Source organism: Hylobates moloch, unplaced genomic scaffold (assembly GCF_009828535.3).
Source record: "Hylobates moloch isolate HMO894 unplaced genomic scaffold, HMol_V3 SCAFFOLD_8, whole genome shotgun sequence".
In the NCBI taxonomy this organism is placed as follows: domain Eukaryota; kingdom Metazoa; phylum Chordata; class Mammalia; order Primates; family Hylobatidae; genus Hylobates; species Hylobates moloch.
The window spans coordinates 19,409,121-19,433,269 of NW_026652283.1; the positions used below are offsets into that span (position 1 = coordinate 19,409,121).

The 24,149-nt window shown below is 36.3% G+C and overlaps 1 protein-coding gene across 6 annotated transcripts in view; it reads left to right on the forward strand.

Annotated features, from left to right (window-relative positions):
• SLCO1C1 (solute carrier organic anion transporter family member 1C1) overlaps positions 1-24,149 on the forward strand; it is a 54,051-nt gene that overhangs the window by 13,520 nt on the left and 16,382 nt on the right. For all 6 annotated transcript variants that reach the window (XM_032159775.1, XM_032159778.2, XM_032159777.2 and 3 more), the window contains 6 exons: positions 2,495-2,619; positions 5,934-6,080; positions 7,884-7,982; positions 12,800-13,045; positions 14,074-14,238; positions 21,639-21,834. In XM_032159775.1, the coding sequence (XP_032015666.1) occupies positions 2,495-2,619; positions 5,934-6,080; positions 7,884-7,982; positions 12,800-13,045; positions 14,074-14,238; positions 21,639-21,834 (978 nt within the window). The remainder of the gene's footprint in view (positions 1-2,494; positions 2,620-5,933; positions 6,081-7,883; positions 7,983-12,799; positions 13,046-14,073; positions 14,239-21,638; positions 21,835-24,149) is intronic.

Here is a 24,149-nt window from a genome sequence, read left to right on the forward strand (position 1 = left end):
TAGTCAACGTATGGCTCACAGAGTTGGTGACATTTGAAGACCTGATAATAGTAAAGAGGACAGTCATGTGGATATCTGGGAAAGAAGACATCTAGCCTAAGTGAACAGTGAAGGCAAAGTTTCTTCAGCAGAAGGAAGTCTGGTGCATGGATGACCTGCAAGGAGGCCTGTGTGGCTAAAATGCAATGACCACGGGGAAAGCACAGAAGATGAATGCTGAGAAGTAAAAGGGAATAAGAGAATATATCAATGTTGTCTCTCACTTTGATAGGCATTTGAATCACCTGAGGCTCTTGGTAAACTGCAGATTGTGATTCAGCGGCCCTGGGGTTGGTGCTGAGATTCAGCTGATGTTGCTGGTCTGCAGACCATCCTTTGAGTCGTAAGGTTAGGCCAATTACAAGAATTTAGTTTGTCCTCTGAATGAGATGCAAAGTTTTTAGAAAGCTTTAAGCAGAGTGACATGATCTTACTTATATTTTTAAAGGATTACACTGACTGCTGCTTGGAGAATTGACTCTGGTGGGAAAGCTTGGAAGCAGGGAGACTATTTAGGAGGCTACTGCAAAATTTCATACATCAAAGCCAAGAGTGCATCAGTCAGGATTTGAACGCGGGTCAGAACTAAAGGCCCTAATATAAAAGCATTTATAATATTAGTCCCAGATGTTAATAATTACACTTTTGTCTCTTCTCCAACAGAGTCTCAATAGGTACAGACCACATCCATAGCTCTCATTTTACAACTCAGTTAATTAAAATCTAAACGTTAATTTTTTTTAGAGTATCACAGATAGCAATTAGTAACAAAAGTGGCACTTAGATAAGCTGCCAGTTATTTGAAATCAAAATAATTATGATGCTTGCAGCAGTAACCTGTTGACAGAAGGAACTGAGTTAAAATAATGAAAAATTTTCAAAATATTCCATGATCACCATCCATACCTACTTCAATAGTCTTGAAGCATCATAACAGTCAATGGTTTCTCTGTAATTATTAACAAAATAAAATTATATTTACCATGATTTCAATGCTAAATGTTCTCATGTGTAGTTAAGAACTGAAAACAGTTAACCTCATTAAGTGATTCTTAACCTACTATGGTCAAGAAACCCTTTGATAAAACTATAAAACCAGTAACCCTCTTCTCTTAAGCATTCACATAAAAACATACATACAAAAATGTTCTTACTTTTTCCGTGGGGTTCAGGAACCCATTGAGGTGCAGATTGCACAAAACAGATTTAAGGTAACCTGTTTATCAACTTGAATATTTTAGTAATGCAAGACATCTTTTCCTTACCATGCTGAATAAACAGTTCTTTACTTTTTTTTTTTTTGAGATGGAGTCTCGCTCTGTCGCCCAGGCTGGAGCGCAGTGGCGCGATCTTGGCTCACTGCAAGCTCCGCCTCCCCGGTTCACGCCATTCTCCTGCCTCAGCCTCCCAAGTAGCTGGGTGTTCTTTACTATTAATATGCCAATGCATATTCCTGTGATTACTAGTCTTTGGCCAAATAGTGCCTGAATAAAATGAGAATCAAGATGATATTGAGATGTTTTCTTACCAGATACCTCTTCCCCAAGGGGTACAAAGAGTGTGGAGAACATGGCATAGGAAGGATAATTTGAGTGCAAGAGTAGAGCTGGGGGATTGTAGATTAGCATTATCACAGGCTGCTCACTAAGCAATGGCTCTCTATCCCAGCTGCTATCATAACCTTATAAAGAGGGAAAAGGGTGGAATTAGAAGTAACTTGGTGCTATACTAGTAAGCAGTAGAGCACAAGCAGAATATTATCAGGATAAATGGTGAAAAATCCATGTGTCATTTTCCATTCCCCAGAATCAGCCTTGTAATTCTACTAAATTTACAACTCTAAATAAAGTATGCTGATGGCAATACATTGTTCAATTATGGCTCTTTCTCTGACTCGGAAAAAAATCATGATTTTATCGAATTGAATACTTTTTCACCTAGGGGGGAGGTGATTTATAGTCACTAGTTTGCTTTAAGATGAGCCTCTAAGAGTACTTTTTACTTTTATTTTGTCATTAATTGACTGGCCCAGGTATGGTGTAAAGCAGGAATGTCTAAATTTTGGGTTCCCTGGGCCACATTGGAAGAAGAATTGTCTTGGGCCACAAATAAAAAACACTAACAACAGTTGATGAGCTAAAAAAATTGCGAAAAAAATTTCATTATGTTTTTAGAAAGTTTATGAATTTGTGTTGGGCTGCATTCAAGGCCATCTTCGGCCACATGCAGCCCACAGACCACGGGTGGGACAAGCTTCGTGTAGAGTCTGTGAGCCAGATCGTCTGGCTACCTCTTCAGCAAAAATCTGCTGTTAAACGCTGGCTTGGTTTGGTGAATTAGGTTCAGAGACAGCTGCAAGCTCAACCTGGTACCCCAACGATTCATGTAGCATACACATAATATTCCTAGTATGATGTTAATGAGTCTATCATAAGAAAACATTCTTCTTATACAGGTACAAATATGAGAGATATTCTCCTTCCTCCAATTCTACTCTCAGCATCTCTCCGTGTCTCCTAGAGTCAAGCAGTCAATTACCAGTTTCAGTTATGGAAAAATCAAAATCCAAAATAAGTAACGGTAAGATCATTTTTTTTTAACTTGACTAAGCAAGGTTTTTAAAAAAAAGACCTTATATGTGCTTTAGGATGGACAAAAATATCTATGATTTTTGCTCCCAAAAGCTTTACTACTTAAATTGAGATATCACAGTGCCATAAAAATTCCTAGAATATAAAGCAGTATATGATTAGATCCTAAGAAAATATACCAGACGATCAAATCTTATGGAAAAAAGGAGCATTAATTGATAGTTCCTGGGAAAATCTTTCAATGCTTCTGAATAAGTGGGTTTTGAAAGCAGGATGAAACTAGTTTAGCACATACAACTCTCAATCCATTGCTCAGATATGAAAGAAATATAATTTTTCCCATAAGTCAACTTAATTTCTGTGTTCAGCTACTTTTTGTCAGAATGGCAAAAGTGTAATCTCAATTTGTCCCCAACCTCCCTTTTTGTCCCCAGGACTTGTTTAAATTCTAGGGAGCTTACATAAGAATAAAATGGGCAGCTGTGGTGGGAGCTCTTGGTGTTATCAGTTCCCTGCCAGCTTACATATCTAAAACCCCTGTGGTCACACTGTTTGGTCATACTCGTCACCATGGGGTCATCTTATGTCCATGTTCATACTTTTTTTCTCACAGCAGTTCTCTCTAGTACAGAATTGGCCATCTTAGATACATGGAAATAATTCTATTTTTCACCTGAGCTAGGATGCAGGAATTTTATCAAAGTGTCTAGTGTTCCAGATGGCTGATGCATACAACACAGCAATGCTTTGTCTGAGACACCCTTGGGAATATGGAAGTACTCTCTTCTGTATCACTGTAGACATTGGAAGTCCTATGAGTCAAAGGCAGGAATGCTGAGCTAGACTGAAATAGAGTCTTGCCTCCTGCCTGGGCTTCACCTGGCCGAGGTAACACAGATTTTCCTTACTCAGAGTAGCCATGAATTTATCCACAGGTGTTTACTGTGTCTCTAGGACTCAGTACAGGCAGGAAGAGCAAATCCCTCTTCTACCTTCAGCTTCCCTTCAGCATCAATATGCTCCACACTCCTTCCCTGCCACCTCCCAATTTCACCCGCTACGCCTAACTGGAGGAACCACATTGTATACAGGCAGAATAGAAGCCTTTCTAAAATTAATATATACTTGCCATCCATCCAAATCTATCTATTCCACAAGACATTTTCACTCCCCTAATATTCTCATTAGTACATTCTGTTGAGATGTCTTTTTTTTCCAGGCAATGAACCCTGGCTGTTTGAATGGAGGGGCCAAAGGACTAGAAACATATGGAAATGTGGAAGGGGAAGGACGGGGAGAGCACAGAAATGTAAAAAGTTTACCCTTTCCTGCTGTGGCAAAAGAAGAAACACATTCTAGACAAAGAGGAGAATATGAAAGGGAGTAATAGATATGTTCAGGAGGATGCATTCAAATCAATGGACAAGAACAGCAGCCTTGTTTATGTAAAAATATAATAAATATGATTTAGGTTCAAACAAGGAGGCAGGGAGCTGACTGAATGGCTCGTAGTTTCATCTGTATACAATGTACGGTCAGGGAAGATGTTTTGTTTTGACAGCACAACTAGTTAGGAAATATTTAAACCTGCAATGTAAAAAGGTGAAAGGTGAAACATAGGGCTTAGACTCAGTAATTAAAATGTGTTTAATAAAGGGAGAAGTTAGCGGACAGATACAGAGAATGACTCGCAACTCAATTATTTTCCTTCCTTCAGGCGAGGTCCTGTTCCCTTAAAGTCTGTTTCCTTAGACATAGTGGACACAAGGCTCACCCTAAAGCTGATGATAAGGATCTTCTCAAAACTGCTCCACATACAACCCTCACCCCCCTACAACACTCTACAGCAGAGCTGTCCACAGAACTATCTGTGATGATTGGAATGTCTTGTATCTTTGCTGTCCAATACAGTAGCCCCTAGCTGCATGCGACTATTGGGTATTTGAAATATAGTTAGTGTGACAGGAAAGTGAATTTTAATTTTATTTAATTTCAATTTTAATAGTCACATGTGGCTTATGGTTATTGAATTAAAAAGCACAGACCTAAGGTGTCTACACTTCTCTACAAGAAGACTCGCCTATCAACAAGCTTCTTAAAATTATACAATTGCTAGGGCTAGAATATACATTAGAGTTAATTTTTAGAAAAGGAATTCATATCATATTTTTGGAAGCAGAATCGAAATCCAGAGAAGACAAGTGAAAATTCCATGGTCATTTGAACTTTTCTAGAAGAGGCAGAGTCAGATAGAATCCACATGAGTGTAAAGAAGTCTTTTCTGTTAGTTATGCAGTCTGATTCACTTGCCCAAAGGTGTTCACCTTAGTTCTTCACATAATCTATTCTTCACAATCAAAAATTAGTTTAAGAGTTATTAACAGGTAAAGATAACTCCTACCTCATAGGATTGTTAGGAAGATTCAATTTAAAAATGCCTGCAAACCACTTAGTTCAGCACGTAGCAGAGAAAGAACATTCAGCAGTGATGATTGTTGGAGGTGGTTAACATTATCAATTTTATTAAAGCACCTAAACCTTCAAAGCTATGTTTCATTTATGATATGAGGGTAATTATCCTAGTGCACACGATCATATTAAGACATGAATTTTACGAAAGCATTTAAAAATGGTTAGCCTTGAATTTTACTCTAAACATGCTGTCAAAAGATTTCTTTTGTTGGAATAACTATACTGCTAAAGTACAGGAATTTATAATTTTTATGTAAATTTGTTTCCAGAGTCCTAAAAATGCTTATTCACTAACAAACAAATATAAATGTAGGTAATACTCCCCAAATGTTGGAATATCAACCATATAAAAATTTGAATTTCAGATAAAACTGGGTCAATAATAAGATTACTTGTGATTTCTGCTGAAAAATATAACTAAAAATTAAGGTGAGAAAGACTTTGTTCAAAAGAACTAAAAATTAAGGTGAGAAAGACTTTATTCAAAATTTTCTGTTTTGCCCCAGATAGATATTGAATGTCATTGTAGTGTGGGAACTCAAATAGCTCAAGGTAGGAATGAAATGAGAAGAAGAGAGAGAATAAAAGTAAAGGGATCAGGAATAAGAAGCAATAGAGTTCCTTGGTGAAGTCTCTTGGGGATTTACTCTGCCTGAAAGGTTGAAGGTATAAAACAGTTTTAGAACTTGACCAAACTCCCATCAAATTATGACTATTGCACAAAAACTCCTGCGTTCTAGTTCAGTTTAAGATACACTGTAGAAATGCAGAATAAATACTTAACTTTTAAAGTGATCTATTTTCAATCCTCTGGTTTGCCTTTCTTTCAAGAATGTGAAGTGGACACAAGCTCTTCCATGTGGATTTATGTTTTCCTGGGCAATCTTCTTCGTGGAATAGGAGAAACTCCCATTCAGCCTCTGGGCATTGCCTACCTGGATGATTTTGCCAGTGAAGACAATGCAGCTTTCTATATTGGTAATATTGGCATATTGCTTCACTTCTTGGGAAGCAGGGTGTCTAGTTTTCTGAATTCCACTCTATGCTAAATTAAATGTGGAAGCTTTTTGTACTTCATATCCACTCCTTTATTTAGCTCACACATTTCTGAAGTGCACAGTTCAGATCTGGATGATGAAGACACCACAGAACGATCTATTGCATTAGAAAAGGAACATCAGATTAAAAGAAAATAACGGCGAGCTCAGCTGCAATGACGTATGACCTGGTGAAAGTATCTTCATGGGCTTCAGGTTTCATAGGTTCTTTTTAGTGGGTTAACTGTACAGCTAAAGCATTTAGACATTTTAGTTTATTTAAAAGTTTGTTTCTTGAGCCCTAGAAACTGCTTTCCATTTGATAAGCCCTGATTATTTAAAGCTATGAGGGATAGGCAACAAGAAAACTTGAGATCTTAAAAGCAGGTAGAAATGGATAAAGAAAAGTATATAAAAAATAGAAGCAAGGCCTGAGGCTACCTCATCTCTGGAACACATCCCAGTAAATAGACCAGCAGCTAAAAATCTCAAAAACCAAAATAATATAGCAGAGGCAAAATCCTAAGGTAAGACGCATCTAAACAGCATTTATTGGTTTCCTCTGATGTCTTAATATTAAGCTAGAAATACACGTCAGTCTCTCCTTTTTTAATTGTTATTTTACCCTTTCCTATGGTGTTGACACACCTCAGTCTCGACTTCTTGAAATTCTGGTCTTTTAGAGGCCTCACACTCAGGGACAGAAAGACAGAGGGGCGCTACAGCTAGGATCACTGTATAATCTTGCCTTGGCTATGCTCTGCAGGACTCCAGGGGGTGCTGGTTACACCCAAATAGGCTATAGTTAAGATCACAGCTCTTACTCTAACAGAAAACTCCAGTAAAATCAGGAACTGGAACTGCAACAAACACTTCATCACCTGCACTAGGCAATTACTCTGGAGACTGGAGGAAAGGTCAAAGGTCACAGCCAGGAGAAGCATACAGGTGTGTAGGTGTCCCCTCCTTCTCTAGGAGCTCAGGGCTTGTTCTCTTTTCCTCTGTTCCAAAAAGTATCTGGTAACTGCTGTTTGCTCTTCCAGTTAACTTAATCTCCCATGAATATGTGTGTTTTAAGCCTTGTGGTGAAATGAAAGACAGATTGGAGATATTTGGAAGGGAAGAACTACCTTTCTGGTTATTAGAAATGGTGTCCTTTAGGCCATCTGTTCCACCTTCCTATGAAAGTTGGCCTGAATGGTCAAGAGGGTTCCAGAGAGCACTTTTCCTGCTCTAAATCCTAGCACATTTGCTAGCTGCATCTGGGGATCTGTATAGGTCCTGCTCTCACTAATGATACCACAGAACCTCAAAATGAATGGATGCACTTTTTTACTAAGGTGGAAGAAATCCATTTGAATGTCAAGACAAGTCTTATGTTTAACTGAACGTAAAATGTTTTTGACAGACTATCAAAATTAATACAATTCCGATTTTTATCAATGGGGAATCTAATCCTAGGAAATAATAGTTTGTTCCATTTTGGAAAATTAACTTCCTCAGAGTATTAATGTTATTTTCTTACTAAGACATACTTAATGCCTTAAAATTGTTCATTCTTCTCCCAAAGCAGTGAAGGACTTATTTCCTGATTCAATGTGGTTTTAAAGTTGACTAGACACATGCAAATGAGTTAAAACATTTTGAGCTACTGACTGGATCACACATTTCTTGTTTAAAATTGTATTAATTTATCAAAGTAATGACAGCTTTTTTTTTTTTTCCTTTTCGTTTCTTGGTGCAGGGTGCGTGCAGACGGTTGCAATTATAGGACCAATCTTTGGTTTCCTGTTAGGCTCATTATGTGCCAAACTATATGTTGACATTGGATTTGTAAACCTAGGTAAGGGAGTTTATTTTTTATTTATTCATTTATTTTAGTTACTGTAAAAGTTTTAATGGGAACAGTGTGGAAATTATCAAATTGCCTTTTTATAAAATGACAGTCATAATCTTTCATAAACTAAAAATTTTATTAATATAGTTATACAGATTAATAAATGGAATATGAAAAATAGGTGATGATTAGAACTGGATGACCAATGGTTTGTTATTAAGATGTATCCTTTTTCACTTCTGATTTGTCAGTTTAAATGCATTCCAGCATAGTTAAGACTGAAAACTGCAGCTACTTGTTGGCTCTTGTTGGCTTCAGGTGTGTCAACATTTATTACAGTTACGTCAGTTGATAATGTATTTGGGGACTTGACAGAAAGACCAAGGATTTAAAGTCTACTGGCAACCAAACAGCCCTTCTTTTTTTTTTTTTTTTTTTACTCTACAAGTCATTTTTAGGTGGAAACATGTTCTAACACATTATCGAGCAAGACTGGCTTTTCTTCTGAGATATTGCTTGTGTAGGAAATAAATGGCAGAGGGGCCACTGATCTTTCCATAGCTAATAACTTGTTTCTATCTCTGGGAGATGCACCCTCTAGAAATAGATGGCATTTGTCAGTATTTTTTTAAAGAGTTCCAAGAGATCCGTTACAAACTAAACAAGTTTCACTTAAAAAACAAACGTGGAATTGCATTTGGAAGTCCGCATGTTAAAACAGAAAGCAAAATTCTTGCATTTAAATCAAATAAACTACAAGTCAAGCTTCAAAAATGTTATTTATTCATTCATTAGTTCCTGTCCAATTATTTTGCATTTACTTTATGCCAGGTGCCATTCTACAGCTCTGAACAAATCAGTTGAGTTCCTTGACTTCACAAAGTTTAAAATCCACTGATGGATTTTAAAGACAAGAAAGTACAGATGCGATGAGCAGTACAGAGGAAAATTGTTAAGGGGAAGCAATTAACATGCAGCAATAACCTAGTATAAGCATTTTACCCAGTATAATGCAGTGGTAGTTGAGCCTACTTGTCAAGGGCCATGTGTTTATTTCGTTCTCACAGAGTGTTATGGGAGAATATAATGAAATGTTTTCTAGGTTCTTGCCTAGGAATAAAACAACACCCACTTGGTGTGATTCAAAAACCTGTCAATACTTACTTTTTAGTCAAATGAGAAGTGATTTCAAAAACAAAGTTTTTATGATGAATAAGATAACTAGGCCGGGCGCGGTGGCTCACGCCTGTAATCCCAGCACTTTGGGAGGCCAAGGCGGGCGGATCACGAGGTCAGGAGATCCAGACCATGGTGAAACCCCGTCTCTACTAAAAATACAAAAAAACTAGCTGGGCGCAGTGGCGGACGCCTGTAGTCCCAGCTACTCGGGAGGCTGAGGCGGGAGAATGGCGTGAACCCGGGAGGCGGAGCTTGCAGTGAGCCGAAATTGTGCCACTGCACTCCAGCCTGGGCAACAGAGCGAGACTCCATCTCAAAAAAATAAATAAAAAAAAATAAAAATAAATAAAAATAAAAAATAAAAAAGATAACTAAAGTTTTGCTTACATATACAAATCTTGCTTCATATCTAGCTTTGAAGTATTGTCAACCATCATTTAATAAAAAATATTCCGCTGATTTGAATGAGTCTCAAATTTAGTTTCATAATGAGAGGTTTCCACGGGGTTTGGACTGGAGGGTGCAGGGCATAACTCTTCGAGTAAAATCTCACACAGACATTCAATATGTAAATCAAACGAAAGTGGTGCTGCCACATGAGGTTTTGAGCTTTCAAAGTTCTCCCCATGGGTTGCCTTGCTCCTACCAGGGGTCTCTCTGCAGAACCCCAGAGCACAGTTTGAAAATCATGAAGCCTCTTCCAGGATTTAGACTATATTTTTAATCTAATGAACAAAAGAAAGTATCTTGCTCCAAAATGCACTCTCTTTCCTTCAATAATAGAGAAAATACAGACATAGCTTGTTTTATTGTGCTTTACTTCATTGCATTTTGCAGATACTATATATTTTTTAAATTTAAGGTCTGTGGTAACTCTGTGTTGAGCAAGTCTATAGGCACTATTTTTCCAATAGCATGTGTTCACTTTGGGTCTCCGTGTCACATTTTGGTAATTCTCCTAATATCGCAAGCTATTATTATTATTAGCATACCCATTATGGAGATCTGTGACGTGTGATATTTGATATTAGTATTGTAATTGTTTTGGGGCACCACAATTGTGCCCATATAAGACAGCAAATTTAATTGATAAATGTTGCATGTGTTCTGACTGCTCCACTGACTGGCCATTCTCCTGTCTCTGTTTTTGGACTTCCCGATTCCCTGAGACACAATAGTATTGAAATGAGGCCAGTTAGTAACCCTACAATGACCTCTAGGTGTTCAAGTGAAAGGAAGAGTTGCATGTCTCTCACTTTAAAAGGAAAGCTAGAAAAGATTAGGCTTAATGAGGAAGGCATGTTGAATGCCAAGACAGGCGAAAATCTAGGCCTCTTGCATCAAACAGTTACCCAAGTTGTGAATGTAAATTCTGGCAGGAATTTATAAAAGTGATACTCCAGTAAACACATGAAAGATAAGAAAGTGAAATAGCCTTATTGAGATAAAGTTTTAGTAGTCTGGAGAGAAGATTAAACCAGCCACAACATTTCCTTAAGCCAAAACCTAATTCAGAACAAGGTCTAACCCTCTTTAATTCTATGAAGGCTGAGAGAGATGAGGAAGCTGCAGAAGAAAAGTTTGAAGCTGGCGGAAATAGGTTCATGAGGTTTTAGGGAAGAAGCTATCTCCATAACACAAAAACGCAAGGTGAAGCAGCAAGTGCCGGTGGAGAAGCTGCAGAAAGTTATCCAGAATATTTAACTAGGATTATTGATGAAAGTGGCTATGCTAAACAACAGATTTTCATCGTAGATGAAATAGTCTTCTATTGGAAGAAGATGCTATCTAGGACTTTCACAGCCATAGAGGAGAAGTCAATTCTGACTTTAAAGCTTCAAAGGACAGGGTGACTGTCTTGTTAGGGGCTAAGGCCACTGGTGACTTTAAGTTGAAGCCAATGCTCATTTAACATTCTGAAATTCCTACACATAGACTCTTCCTGTGCTCTAACCAGAACAATAGAGATGTGCTGAATGACAGCACATCTTTTTGTAGCATAGTTTACTATTTGAAGCCCACTGTTGAGATCTACTGCTCAGAAAAAAAAAAAAGATTCCTTTCAAAATGTTACTGCTCATTGACAATGCACCTAGTCACCCAAGAGCTCTGATAGAGATGTACAAAGAGATAAATGTTTTCATGCCTGCTAACATACCATCCATTTTATACCCCATGGATCAAGGAGTAATTTTGACTTTCAAGTTTTATTATTTAAGAAACATATTTCACAAAGCTATAGCTACAATCAATAGTGATTTCTAATGATTTCTAGTGATTTCTAATCTAGACAAAGTAAATTTAAAACCTTCTGGAAAGGATTCACCATTTTAGATGCCATTAAGAGCATTTGTAATTCATAGGAGGAGGTCAAAATATCCACATTAGCAAGAGTGTGAAAGAAATTGATTTCAGCCCTCCTGGTTAACTTTGAGGTGTTTAACACTTTAGTGGAGAAAGTAAGTGCATATGTGGTAGAAATAGCAAGACAACTATAATTAGAAATGAAGCTCGAAGATGCAACTGAATTGCTGCAATCTCATGATAAAGCTTGAACAGGCTGGGCGCGGTGGCTCATGCCTGTAATCCCAGCAGTTTGGGAGACCAAGGCGGGCAGATCACCTGAGGTCAGGAGTTTGAGACCAGCCTGACCAGCATGGAGAAACCCCATCTCTACTAAAAATACAAAATTAGCCGGGCGTGGTGGCACATGCCTGTAATCCCAGCTACTAGGGAGGCTAAGGCAGGAGAATCGCTTGAACCCAGGAGGCGGAGGTTGCGGTGAGCCAAGATCGCACCATTGCACTCCAGCCTGGGCAACAAGAGTGAAACTACATCTCAAAAAAAAAAAAAAAGAAAAAAAGCTTGAACAGATTAGGGGTTGCTTCTTGTGGATGAACAAAGTGAATGGCTTCTTGAGATGGAATCTACTCCTGATGAAGATGCTGTGAACATTACTGAAATGACAACAAAAGATTTAGCAAATTACATAAACTTAGTTGATAAAGCAGTGTCAGGGTTTGAGAGAATTGACTCCAATTTTGAAAGAAGTTTTACTGTGGGTAAAAATGCTATGAAATAGCACTGCATACTACAGAGAAAACTTTCAGGAAGGAAAGAGTTGATCTATGTGTCAAGCTTCATCATTTTCTTATGTTCATACATTGCCACAGTCATTTCAACCTCCAACAACCACTGCCCTGATCAGTCAGCAGCCATCAACATTGAGATGGGATCCTGCACCAGGAAAAAGATCACTATTCATTGAAGGCTCAGATGATTATTAGCATTTTTTAAGCAATAACATTTTTTTAAATGAAGGTATGTACATTTTTCAGACATAATGCTGTTGCATACTTAATAGACTACAGTATAGTTAAACATAACTTTTGTATGCCCTGGGAAACAAAAAAATTGATGTGATTCTGTATTGTGAAATTCACTTCATTGTGGTGGTCTGGAGCTGAACCTGCAAAATCTCCAAGGTATGCCTGTGATAAGATGCAGATAAAAAAAATAGCATAGATGAATTATTAGGTATTTTATTATGTTACAGAGTTTTGCAAGAATTTATTTTTAAGTATATTATTTTAACATATTAGCTTTGCTGTTTGTATTACTTAGCCATCCCTTCTGTCTTTCAGATCACATAACCATTACCCCAAAAGATCCCCAGTGGGTAGGAGCCTGGTGGCTTGGCTATCTAATAGCAGGAATCATAAGTCTTCTTGCAGCTGTGCCTTTCTGGTATTTACCAAAGAATTTACCAAGATCCCAAAGTAGAGAGGATTCTAATTCTTCCTCTGAGAAATCCAAGTTTATCATAGATGATCACACAGACTACCAAACACCCCAGGGAGAAAATGCAAAAATAATGGAAATGGCAAGAGGTAAGTCAAATTCTTGAAGTATTTTCATTTTTCTGTTGGGACTTAAGGAGATTTATAAATTATATCCCTCTCTTCCCTTCATGTATTAAAAAAATTGAGAAACCATGTCAGAAGCAAAAATGGAAATTGATATCAGCTTTATTACTGAACAACTGATTGCAGTACATGACCAAAGAGCAAAGGCTTGACAGCCTTTCCTGCTGATGTCTCCACCCTCTCACACCTCCTCAGTTTAGATCCTACAATTGTCTCTACCCAGGATTGCTGCTTCCTGTAATTCTGTGTATACAGGAAATAAAAGGCTTGATCTTCAAGGTTGGCAGCCTTTCAACAGATAAGATCTATTCATTTGAGAGATGTGTATCAATGCATGTCTCTCACCAATGATCAAAGGGGTAAGTGTGCTGTAGGCAAAAACCCAGTGTTCTAATGAACCCCCTTCATGGAAATGAGCAGCCCCTCATGATATTGGTCCCCCTCTTCTTGTCCCTTCAAGCCGTATTTACATTTATAGAAATTCTTCATGTCTAATTGGTAGGCTACATAATAGGAAAAAGGGAGGAGACCAATGCTCATTTCTAACACTAAAATTCATATATTAAATGGAGATAACTCTCATATTTCTTTCTATTTGACTACAAGCAAAGTTTGAGGAATAGAGACAAGAAAAGTGAAGGTCTTTATGTCCTGCCTGTGGCTCCCAGCTGGATGATAAGGGAGTATTCTCATTCTTTTCATCTTTTGCCCACATCCGTTAGAGGAATCTGTTCTTGTCTGACTCTTACCTTTAATACAATCTATACTGCATGTCTGTAGAAATGAGTGCCTATGTCTGGATTTGAACCTGGCCAGCTCGCAGGCTTGACGCATGCCAGTGGCTTACCGTACATAGTGTATGTGTGCGCCACACTGGGACTACTCCCAAACTCTGTGACAATGGGCCCCAGCCCTGTAAGTCCTGCTGGCATGGCTACTTCTTCCATGTGTGACACCAACTTTAATGAGTCTATGTTATTTTTGTTTTATAGATTTTCTTCCATCACTGAAGAATCTTTTTGGAAACCCAGTATACTTCCTATATTTATGTACAAGCACTGTTCAGTTCAATTCTCTGTTCGGCATGGTGACGTACAAACCAAAGTACATTGAGCAGCAGTATGGACAGTCATCCTCCAGGGCCAACTTTGTGATCGGTATGCTCATCTGCCTTTCATGCTTTCTCAGAGGGACTCTCTTAGATGTACCTGATTAACTTGGGAATCTTAGAGAAGATTGTTCCAAGATTTAGGTTATTTATGACATTTTAGATGAGCTCAAAAAGTAGCAAGAATGTTGTAGCAAGAATTATTCACATCTGTGGGTAAGTAACCCAGAGAGCAAGCAGTTCTTGAAGTGATGTCATAGAGATGAAACATGCATTTTATGAGGAGTTTGTTAATAATACTGGATATTTGTCTTTTAAGTGCAGCCAAAACCTCAAAACAGTGGCCATTTTACATGAACAGTTTCTAGGATTATATAAATTGCACAATGAGAGAGGTTAAAAGATGTTCATTCCAAAACAAAACTTGTATTTTCGCAGTCAAAAAACTTTTCTGACTCCTGGCAACTGAGTTAGTTCAAAGGGTTGTGTTTCTAGCAACACAGTCAATAATAAGATAGAAAAGTATGAATAAATGAAAGAAGAGAAACCAGAACCTACAAATACATGACCACCACTGTGGAAGTAATTAGATATTTAAAAAATCTGGATGTGTTTCTTTAATCCATGAACATGTCATTTAATGTTACTGTTTCAAGGCATAACGTATGTTGTTTCTTGGGACATATTCCTTTATGATAGGAGAGACTCCAGTGGTATAAAGTAATTTTCTCTAGTATTGTAAAAATCACTCTATATTTCTACCTCTGAAAGAGACCTGGAAGGAGAAAAAAACAGCCAAATGTATTTTAGGAGATATAATTTTTCTATGATAATCTTGGGTAATGGGCATATAGCACATGCTAATATAATTGACTCTTAGTTTTAAAAGATTTTTCTCCAAAATTCTTGATGTTAAGGTTACATCACTGAACATTTTTACTTTTAACATCAATTGGTTCAAATTAATTTTATTACTTATTGGCTGACCTAAAGAAATATTTTGTGGCTTTTTTCCCCAATCAATATAAATCAATGCTTTATATTGATTTTAACATGAATAGATGAGGATTTAAAGTTTAAGAGACTTTATTTTATTTCATTTTTATGTCTACATTGAGATATAACTTATCAACAGTTCAGTCTACAGACCTTAAACAGTTCAGATGGATACATTTTGATATACATATATGTGTGTGTGTGTATATATATATGTGTGTGTTTGTGTGTGTGTGTCACATCCAGCATCCAGAACATACAGAATATTTTAATTCCCCAGAAAGCTTAAATTTCCTATCAGTCAATACTTTTCCCCAAAGCTAATAACTATATTAAACTATATTATCATAGACCAGCCTTGCCTGTTTTTGAACTTCGTATAAATTAAATAGTATATTATATACTCTTGTGTCTTGCTTTTTTCAACTGAGGTGAAATCTATGAGATTATTTTATATTGTGTATAGCAGTGGTACATTCTTTTTCATGCTATGTCATATCCTATTATGTAAATAACCACAGTTTATTTATTCATTTTATAGTTCATGGACATTTGTGTTGTTTTCTGCTTTTAACTAATAGTTATTTATAATACTATAATAGATAATATAATATATATTATAAATATACAATTTTATATACTATGAAAATTATACATACAATTATTTATAGTAGCATTACAAATCACTATGAATTTATATGTATACTTATAGATTATATTATAAATTTGATAGTATTATAATTATATTATAAAATATATATTTAAAATATCTAATATATATTAATATGTATATAATATGTATTAATTATATGTTGTATATATAATAAATTATATAAAATAATAAATATAATATATACAACATGATAACTATTGTATATAATATATAAAATTTCATATTAAAATTTTTATAATTATATTATAAATCATATTATAATTATAGTTATTCATAATAGTATTTTAAATAATTATAGTTAAAGGCATAAAAAATACAAATAAAAATATGTATTTTAATATGCATTAATATAATATATATTATATTATTTATAATATATTATTATAGCATATTACACTATATTATAAGACAGTATTATATACTATATTAAAATTTATAGTATATTATATATAGTATGGATAATATAGTATAATATATGATATATGGTAATACTATAATAATATAGTAATATATGGTATTATAGATAGTATATTATGTATACTATAATATATAATAATAATGCTATTATAAGTCCAGACATAGGCACTCATTTCTACAGACATGCAGTATAGATTATATTAAAGGTAAGAGTCAGACAAGAACAGATTCCTCTAACGGATGTGGGCAAAAGATGAAAAGAATGAGAATACTCCCTCATCATCCAGCTGGGAGCCACAGGCAGGACATAAAGACCTTCACTTTTCTTGTCTCTATTCCTCAAACTTTGCTTGTAGTCAAATAGAAAGAAATATGAGAGTTATCTCCATTTAATATATGAATTTTAGTGTTAGAAATGAGCATTGGTCTCCTCCCTTTTTCCTATTATGTAGCCTACCAATTAGACATGAAGAATTTCTATAAATGTAAATACGGCTTGAAGGGACAAGAAGAGGGGGACCAATATCATGAGGGGCTGCTCATTTCCATGAAGGGGGTTCATTAGAACACTGGGTTTTTGCCTACAGCACACTTACCCCTTTGATCATTGGTGAGAGACATGCATTGATACACATCTCTCAAATGAATAGATCTTATCTGTTGAAAGGCTGCCAACCTTGAAGATTAAGCCTTTTATTTCCTGTATACACAGAATTACAGGAAGCAGCAATCCTGGGTAGAGACAATTGTAGGATCTAAACTGAGGAGGTGTGAGAGGGTGGAGACATCAGCAGGAAAGACTGTCAAGCCTTTGCTCTTTGGTCATGTATTGCAATCAGTTGTTCAGTAATAAAGCTGATATCAATTTCCATTTTTGCTTCTGATATGGTTTCTCAATTTTTTAATACATGAAGGGAAGAGAGGGATATAATTTATAAATCTCCTTAAGTCCCAACAGAAAAATGAAAATACTTCAAAATCAAGAATTTGACTTACCTCTTGCCATTTCCATTATTTTTGCATTTTCTCCCTGGGGTGTTTGGTAGTCTGTGTGATCATCTATAATAAACTTGGATTTCTTGTGAAGGTCCAGGATATAACATGAACTTTACTAGGAGAGAAGTTCTAAAACATCTCCAAGTACTATTATTATTATTATTATAACTCATAACTATTTCAACCCAAGGCATCGGTATGGAAATCAAAGTTTCTAGTTTGTAGTCTATTGTAATTGGTCTGACTATCTCAAACATTTTACACATCCTTCATAACTCCTTTTTACATCAGTATCAAGGAATAAGATCTTTAACCTGATGAGTGTTAAAACAATAATAATTATATAATAAAATATAACAACAATATAATAATAAATTAGCTCTTAAATTTCTCTAAGTTTTTCTGATATTTGGGTAAATATGCATGTTGAATTCAAAAGAAAAGACAGAAAATAAATCGAAACAAATTTTAGACGCCAGTGTAAATTAATATTTCCATTTGGAATACTTCCTTGATGGTAGATGGTAAGAATTTTTAGATCAACACATTTTATGATGTGGGTGGACAATAAATCAAAGTTTAATTTCTATCTCACTAAATGATTTAAAAACACCTAAAATGAAAGAGAAGCCTGGGGAGGAAAGAAACACATCTTATATGATGTGAAGGAAATGTGTTATCAGCTTGATCTGCCATGGACAACTTAATACATCCTGTGAAATTTGAAAGGGAGAATCAAGCCATCATTATATTTGAAATGCACTAATCTTTTTTGGAGTTGTGTTATAATTTAGTTATCTTGAAACAGGAGAATAAGATATGCAGGAGAAGTGCTATACATTAATACACTAAGGTTTATTCATTTAGCACATTTTATTGGAAACCGTTGAAGGAACATGGGATTCAATTCAATTCACCATTCTTCCTTTGCGGGTTTGGTTGGAGGGTGGGATACATGAACTGAAAAAGCTAGCAGGTAATTGTTAAAGCATCAAGTCTGCTGCCTATGGGCCCCTGCACGAGATACTCCTGATGAGTGAGAAAATGGGGTTCTGATGACCAAGTTGTGAGCCCTGGTACCAGGTATGTCCCGTGGAAGCCCCATATGGCTGGTGGAACCTATGAGAAGGAACTCTACTTAGGGGAAGCTCAGAGTACTCTGAGAGAACAAACCTAACCTTGGAACCAGAAAGAATTCTCAAGCAGAAGATGATGATACCTAAATCAAGAGGAAGGATAAGAAATTATTAAAAGATGAAAGTGTGACAAAGAGGGTAGACGTTTTTATCAGACAAAGCAAATATCTTGTGCGGAAGGATCTGGAGTCAAGATAATACATGAAATGTTCTGGAAGTTTCAAGAAAACACTAGCCACCTAAAAGAGGTAAATCAGGAAAGCATATTCCTCATTTTTGACAATTTATACTGAGGGTGCAGATGTCCCTAGGATTATCCCATTTCAGTTCTCAGGCTATTCTAGGCTGCTGGGGGTCGGGGATGGAATCCAACACGGCACATAGCTACAGACAAGGCTACACCTTGTGTTATTACTCCTTACGTCCAGGTTCAACTGGTACTTTACAAAATAAAATACAATGCTAGAAACATGCTCTGAAGGTTTCAGTTTGGAGCTTGGTTTTCAGAAGATACTTTTTTCATAAACCAATTTTGGGGATGGAATTGAGAGAGAAAATGTAGAACTCTGCTGTTTGTGTCAGCTTTGGCTTTGTGGAAGGCATTCATAGTCAGGTACTATGTTTTATATATTCATTGCATGTATGTGCGTGTGTAAAAGTAGGCACTTCAAGAATATATATCAAATTCATAGCAGCACTTAACTTCAGGAGAAGGAAGATGAAACCTGAAACACAGGGAGAACTAATTTTATCTACTTCCACATTTTAAAAAATCAGAAAATTTAGGAGAAAATATTAACATTAATTAACTTGGGCCCTAAATAACTGGGTTTGTTGATATATTTTCTATAATCTATTCACTGTTTTTAAAATAGTAATCAGGTGCCTCTAAGTTGACTTTTGGCTGTTCAAAGTTCCAGATTTTCATCTCTGCTGCTTGCCATACCCAGCAATCTCAGTTCAGCTGGAAAAGCAAAAGTTAGCATTTCTTCTCTTTTTCCATTTCACTGACTTCATGATCATGCCCCCTTTAAGGTGGGCTGATTTCTAATACGATAATTTTAATGTTAACATATACAACCTATGGTCAAATAAAAACAATTGAAACAAAGTGTCCCTTTGTTATCATCTGTACATGTTAGAAATATTTTGCAGGGGTCTGTCCTGCAGTCCCCAGCTGCACAATGGCTGAGACACGTACTTAGACACCGATAATCAGTGAAACAGTGGGTCAGGGGGCTGCCGGCACTAGGGGCCCAACAGAGTTTGCTGCCCCTCCAAGCTGGCAACGCTTGCATTTGTTTAGTACAGATTTAATTGACAAAGGCTTTGAGTCAACACACCTGTGGGTAATTAACCTGGTTGCCCCCACCCCAGAGATGGCCATCCTGCCTGTGAATGATCAAAGGTTGATATTAGGACCACATGAGTAAATAAGCTATTCAGATAAACTCCCCTATATTGCTTTGTATCTGTGCCTGAAGTTCTCTGGCTCCTGAAAGGAGAATCTGGCTGCCTTCGGCCAAACTATCTGAAGTTATGCAAACCACCCCCAGCCTTCCAAGAGGGTGTGCTTCTTTCTATTCCTATAATTTCTTCTGCCACTCTGACTGATCTCCCACAATATATATATTTTAAATAATGTAATAGCAAGCCAAAGACCATTGTATGTTGATATTTGGGGTTCTGTGATGCTTTGTTAAGAAACTAAATATATAAACTTAACAAAAAAAGGGAAAGAGAGAAGAAAATTTGCATGTCATTATCACTAGATGTCAGTGTTTTCATTTTTATTTTACAATTTCACATTGGGTTGTAAGTCAGACATGGCTACTTGAGATTATTTTTTACTACAGCAAATGCTGATTTTGTCTTTGAACCTTATCTGTTGACTAGAGTATATGCAAATTTTAGCCCTTTTATTATTTGGAAGAGATGTATTATCTCAAAACCTCAAGAAAACATGGACATCAATGATAGGTAGACAATATGAGAAATAAATTCTAATTAGCAGAGAATTTATTTATTGTTGAGTGCCAGATTGTTCTTCTTTAGAGTTACAATTTACAATCCAACAAATGGCACCAAAGTGCCTCTTTTCCCAAGTCTTTTGCAATACAAAATTTCCATTCCCCACCCCACCTCCAATATTTTCATCTTTGTAAATCGAATGGATAGAAATTAATTGCATGATAGTTTTGTGCTAAACATTGTGCTGATAACTCTTCATAAATAATGGAATTTAGTTACCTCAACAATGCTATTATTAGCTCCGTATTATAGATGAGACAGGTTTAGAGACATTCAAAGAATTACCTGCAGTTGCACAGCTACCCAGTGGTGGAACTGAGATCTGAACCTAGGCAGCTGGGTCTCCAGAGTCTAAGCTCTTAACTACTAAATTGAACCTCTTCCTAGTGTTGTTTACAGCTCACGGTTTTTAGATTACTAGTGAGGTTACACATCTATCCAAAAAGATAATGTACATCTATTTATCAAAGATACTATTCCCCAAACCCCTGAAGGAGAGGCAACATAGCAGTGATTGAAAGCATAGGACTTGACATCAGTCTCTTTGCATTCAAATCTGGTTTGCCCACTTACTAACTGTGACTATGAACAAATAGCTCTCTGAAGTGAGGCTAATAATATGCCTACTCTTAAGGTTGTGGTGAAAATTCAATATGATAATATTAACATATCAAATGCTTAGCTCAGTGGCTGGTACATTATAGGCAAGTAAATATAGGTGGTGATTGTTGTTATTAGGAAGGAGACCACACTGAAAGCTAACAAGCTGGATTAACAAAAACAAATTTTGCGAGGGCAGGAGGCAGAAAATAGAAACCCAAGACTTAAAAAAAAAAGCTTTCTATATTCTATGTGCCTATTATTTTTTATACACAACATTAAAGAACATTAATGGGCACCTAATTGCTACCTAATTGTACTTGTTAATGCTAGAATAGGACCAGAAAGACCAGAAAGATTTATTGATTCATTTGGTATTTATTAATTTAATACTCTATGCTAGACAGAACCTGAGACTGTGCAGTTGTACCACCATTAATCTATAACCTAGATACTCATCATACACTCTTTGTATATGTCAGTAGATGATATTGACTATTTCTATAATTTAAAGTGACAAAATAGTCTTTAGAAAGTTTGTTAGTACACTCAAATCTTTTTCAGAGATTCACAAAATGATGTATTTTTCTTGTTTCTCAGGGCTCATCAACATTCCAGCAGTGGCCCTTGGAATATTCTCTGGAGGGATAGTTATGAAAAAATTCAGAATCAGTGTGTGTGGAGCTGCAAAACTCTACTTGGGATCATCTGTCTTTGGTTACCTCCTATTTCTTTCCCTGTTTGCACTGGGCTGTGAAAATTCTGATGTGGCAGGACTAACTGTCTCCTACCAAGGGTATGTTCCCTCATTAAATAGTTTGAGGATATTGGTTTGTTTAATTAAATCAATTATTGGTAGAGTTGCAAAAAAGGAATCTGATTTTTAAACATCATAACTATGGTAAGGGACTTAGTATTTTATTGTGGAGTAACTGACAATACTTAGAATCTGTTATTGTCACCAAAATTTGTCATCTCCTTTGATTGCAGAGAAATATAAAAATTGCTAAACCCATATTTTACACTAGAGAACCAACCTGATTAATTTAGAAAAACAACATGGTAGCAGAAATACAAACCTTGAATAATGCCTCTGTCTATTCTTAATGAAATGATGTACATGTGGTTTAAACTAAGCCAACTTCAATTTTCCCATCTTAAAAACAAAAGTAATAACTACCTTTTAAACTTTTGTAAGGTTTAAGCAAGCTAACATACATGAAAGTGAATACTACTTGCCTGACACAAACTAAATGTGCCATTCATGGAAACAATTTTTTTTTCTACTTTGAACATCTGAGGAACTGGAGTTACCTCTTTGCAATCCTCCATAGTTGCTGTTGTGCTTGAATCATGTAAAGTTTCAGGAAAGAATGCCTGTCATTCAACCCGGTGTTCCCCATAGAAGTTCTCTTTAGCTGAGTGTCTTGCAATTGGTCAGGAGAATATTTAGTGATGCCCTCAGACCTGTCATCTTGTATGGGATGGGTGGTTACATTGCTTGGTTTCCAGAGTCTCTCTCAATACAAGGTTGGATCTTGTAGGAACTATATTGCCCTTGCCCATTGAGAGTCTTTCCCATCATTCTACCACTTAACATGAGTTTCCAGAGGTAAGCTTCTTCATCATTTCACCTATCTATGCATTATTTGTTTTCTAAAAAAGTTATCAAGCCTCTATTATGTGCCAGGAAGGCCTCCCCAACTGTATCTGCCTGGCCACCTGAAACTCTGCCTGTGGCTCAAAGGCAAACACTCCTGACACTATATTCTGTTTCCTGCCTATTCTGTGGCTTCTCGCTTACAGCCTGCTGTCAATATCCCTTCCTACTCTTGCTTCCCTGCTTATCTGTTTTGTCTCTATGTTCCAACTTCCATCACTTTTATTAACCTGGTTTCATCTGCTGCTAAATGAGCGCCTGTTATAGCTTTGGCCATCTACAATGTTCAGGAAGATTGGTGAATGCAAAGTTCATAAATTATGGCTTCAGGAAGTTATCACAGCCACATTGTTAGACTCAGCTGAGTGTAGTGCTGCCTTAGTGAAAGTCAGCGATATGGATTAAGAATGTTAGTTGTAACAATGAAGTGGAAGAAAATTCTGGAGAGAGCAGAAGCCCAGTGCCATCTTTAACTGTCCCAGAAATCCTCACAGTAGAGGGACAGTTGTAGACGACTTTATAGTTTGTGATTTCCAAAACACCTTAACTTTCATGATCTCATTTATATCCTCAAAACACCTTTATGAGGTTAGTTTTGTTATCCTTGTTTAAAGGCAACTGCATGGATCTGTGGCTTGAACAAAGGCATGATTCAATGTAGAACATTCTTTCTACATGATAATTTCTAAGCCAAAAGTAAACACAAAGCAGACAGCAAAAGCAAACTTTGAGATTCCCATTAAAAGTATTCCTACATAATCAAAGATTAAATATGTTAAAGAAATAAAATGTAACATTTTCTTTGAGTGAGTACTAGCCTCTTCAAAGCAGTCACCTTGAAAGACTATAACTATTGCAGTAACGCTATTGTTTAAAATATTATAAGGCTCTTATTTTGAAATTTCTTTGTATATTTTTGAGAATATTCTTAACAAGGGCAAAGATTTAACCTTTAAGGAAAAGCTCTCATCTTTCAGCATAACTATTTTGAAAGAAAATCTCATTTGGATATAAACATTCTGGCATATTTGTTAAAACTCTTCTTATAATTAAAATTCTAAATTACAAATCTACTGTCAGCACATCCTTCAGAAAACATGTATCCCATTGATTTCTGCCCCTGATGATACATTAAACTTTCAATACTATAAAGTATTTTTCTTAATAAAATATAAAATGTTTCCCATGGGTTTTTCCATGTTGCTTTATTCCAAACGCTGTCTTGACCTGAATATTCAATAGGAAAACTGAAGACAAGCCTTAGATATGATAATGGAAGAAATCTCTCTTCTGCAATAACAAGGACAACACTGATGTGGACATAAGAATTTACAGTCAAGAGACCTGGCAGGGTTCTGTTTCCAGGTTTGTCGCTAGCAAGCAGTGTGAATTTGAGCATGTTACCCACCCACTTAGGGGTTGACTTCCCTGATCTGCCAAATGAGAGGTTG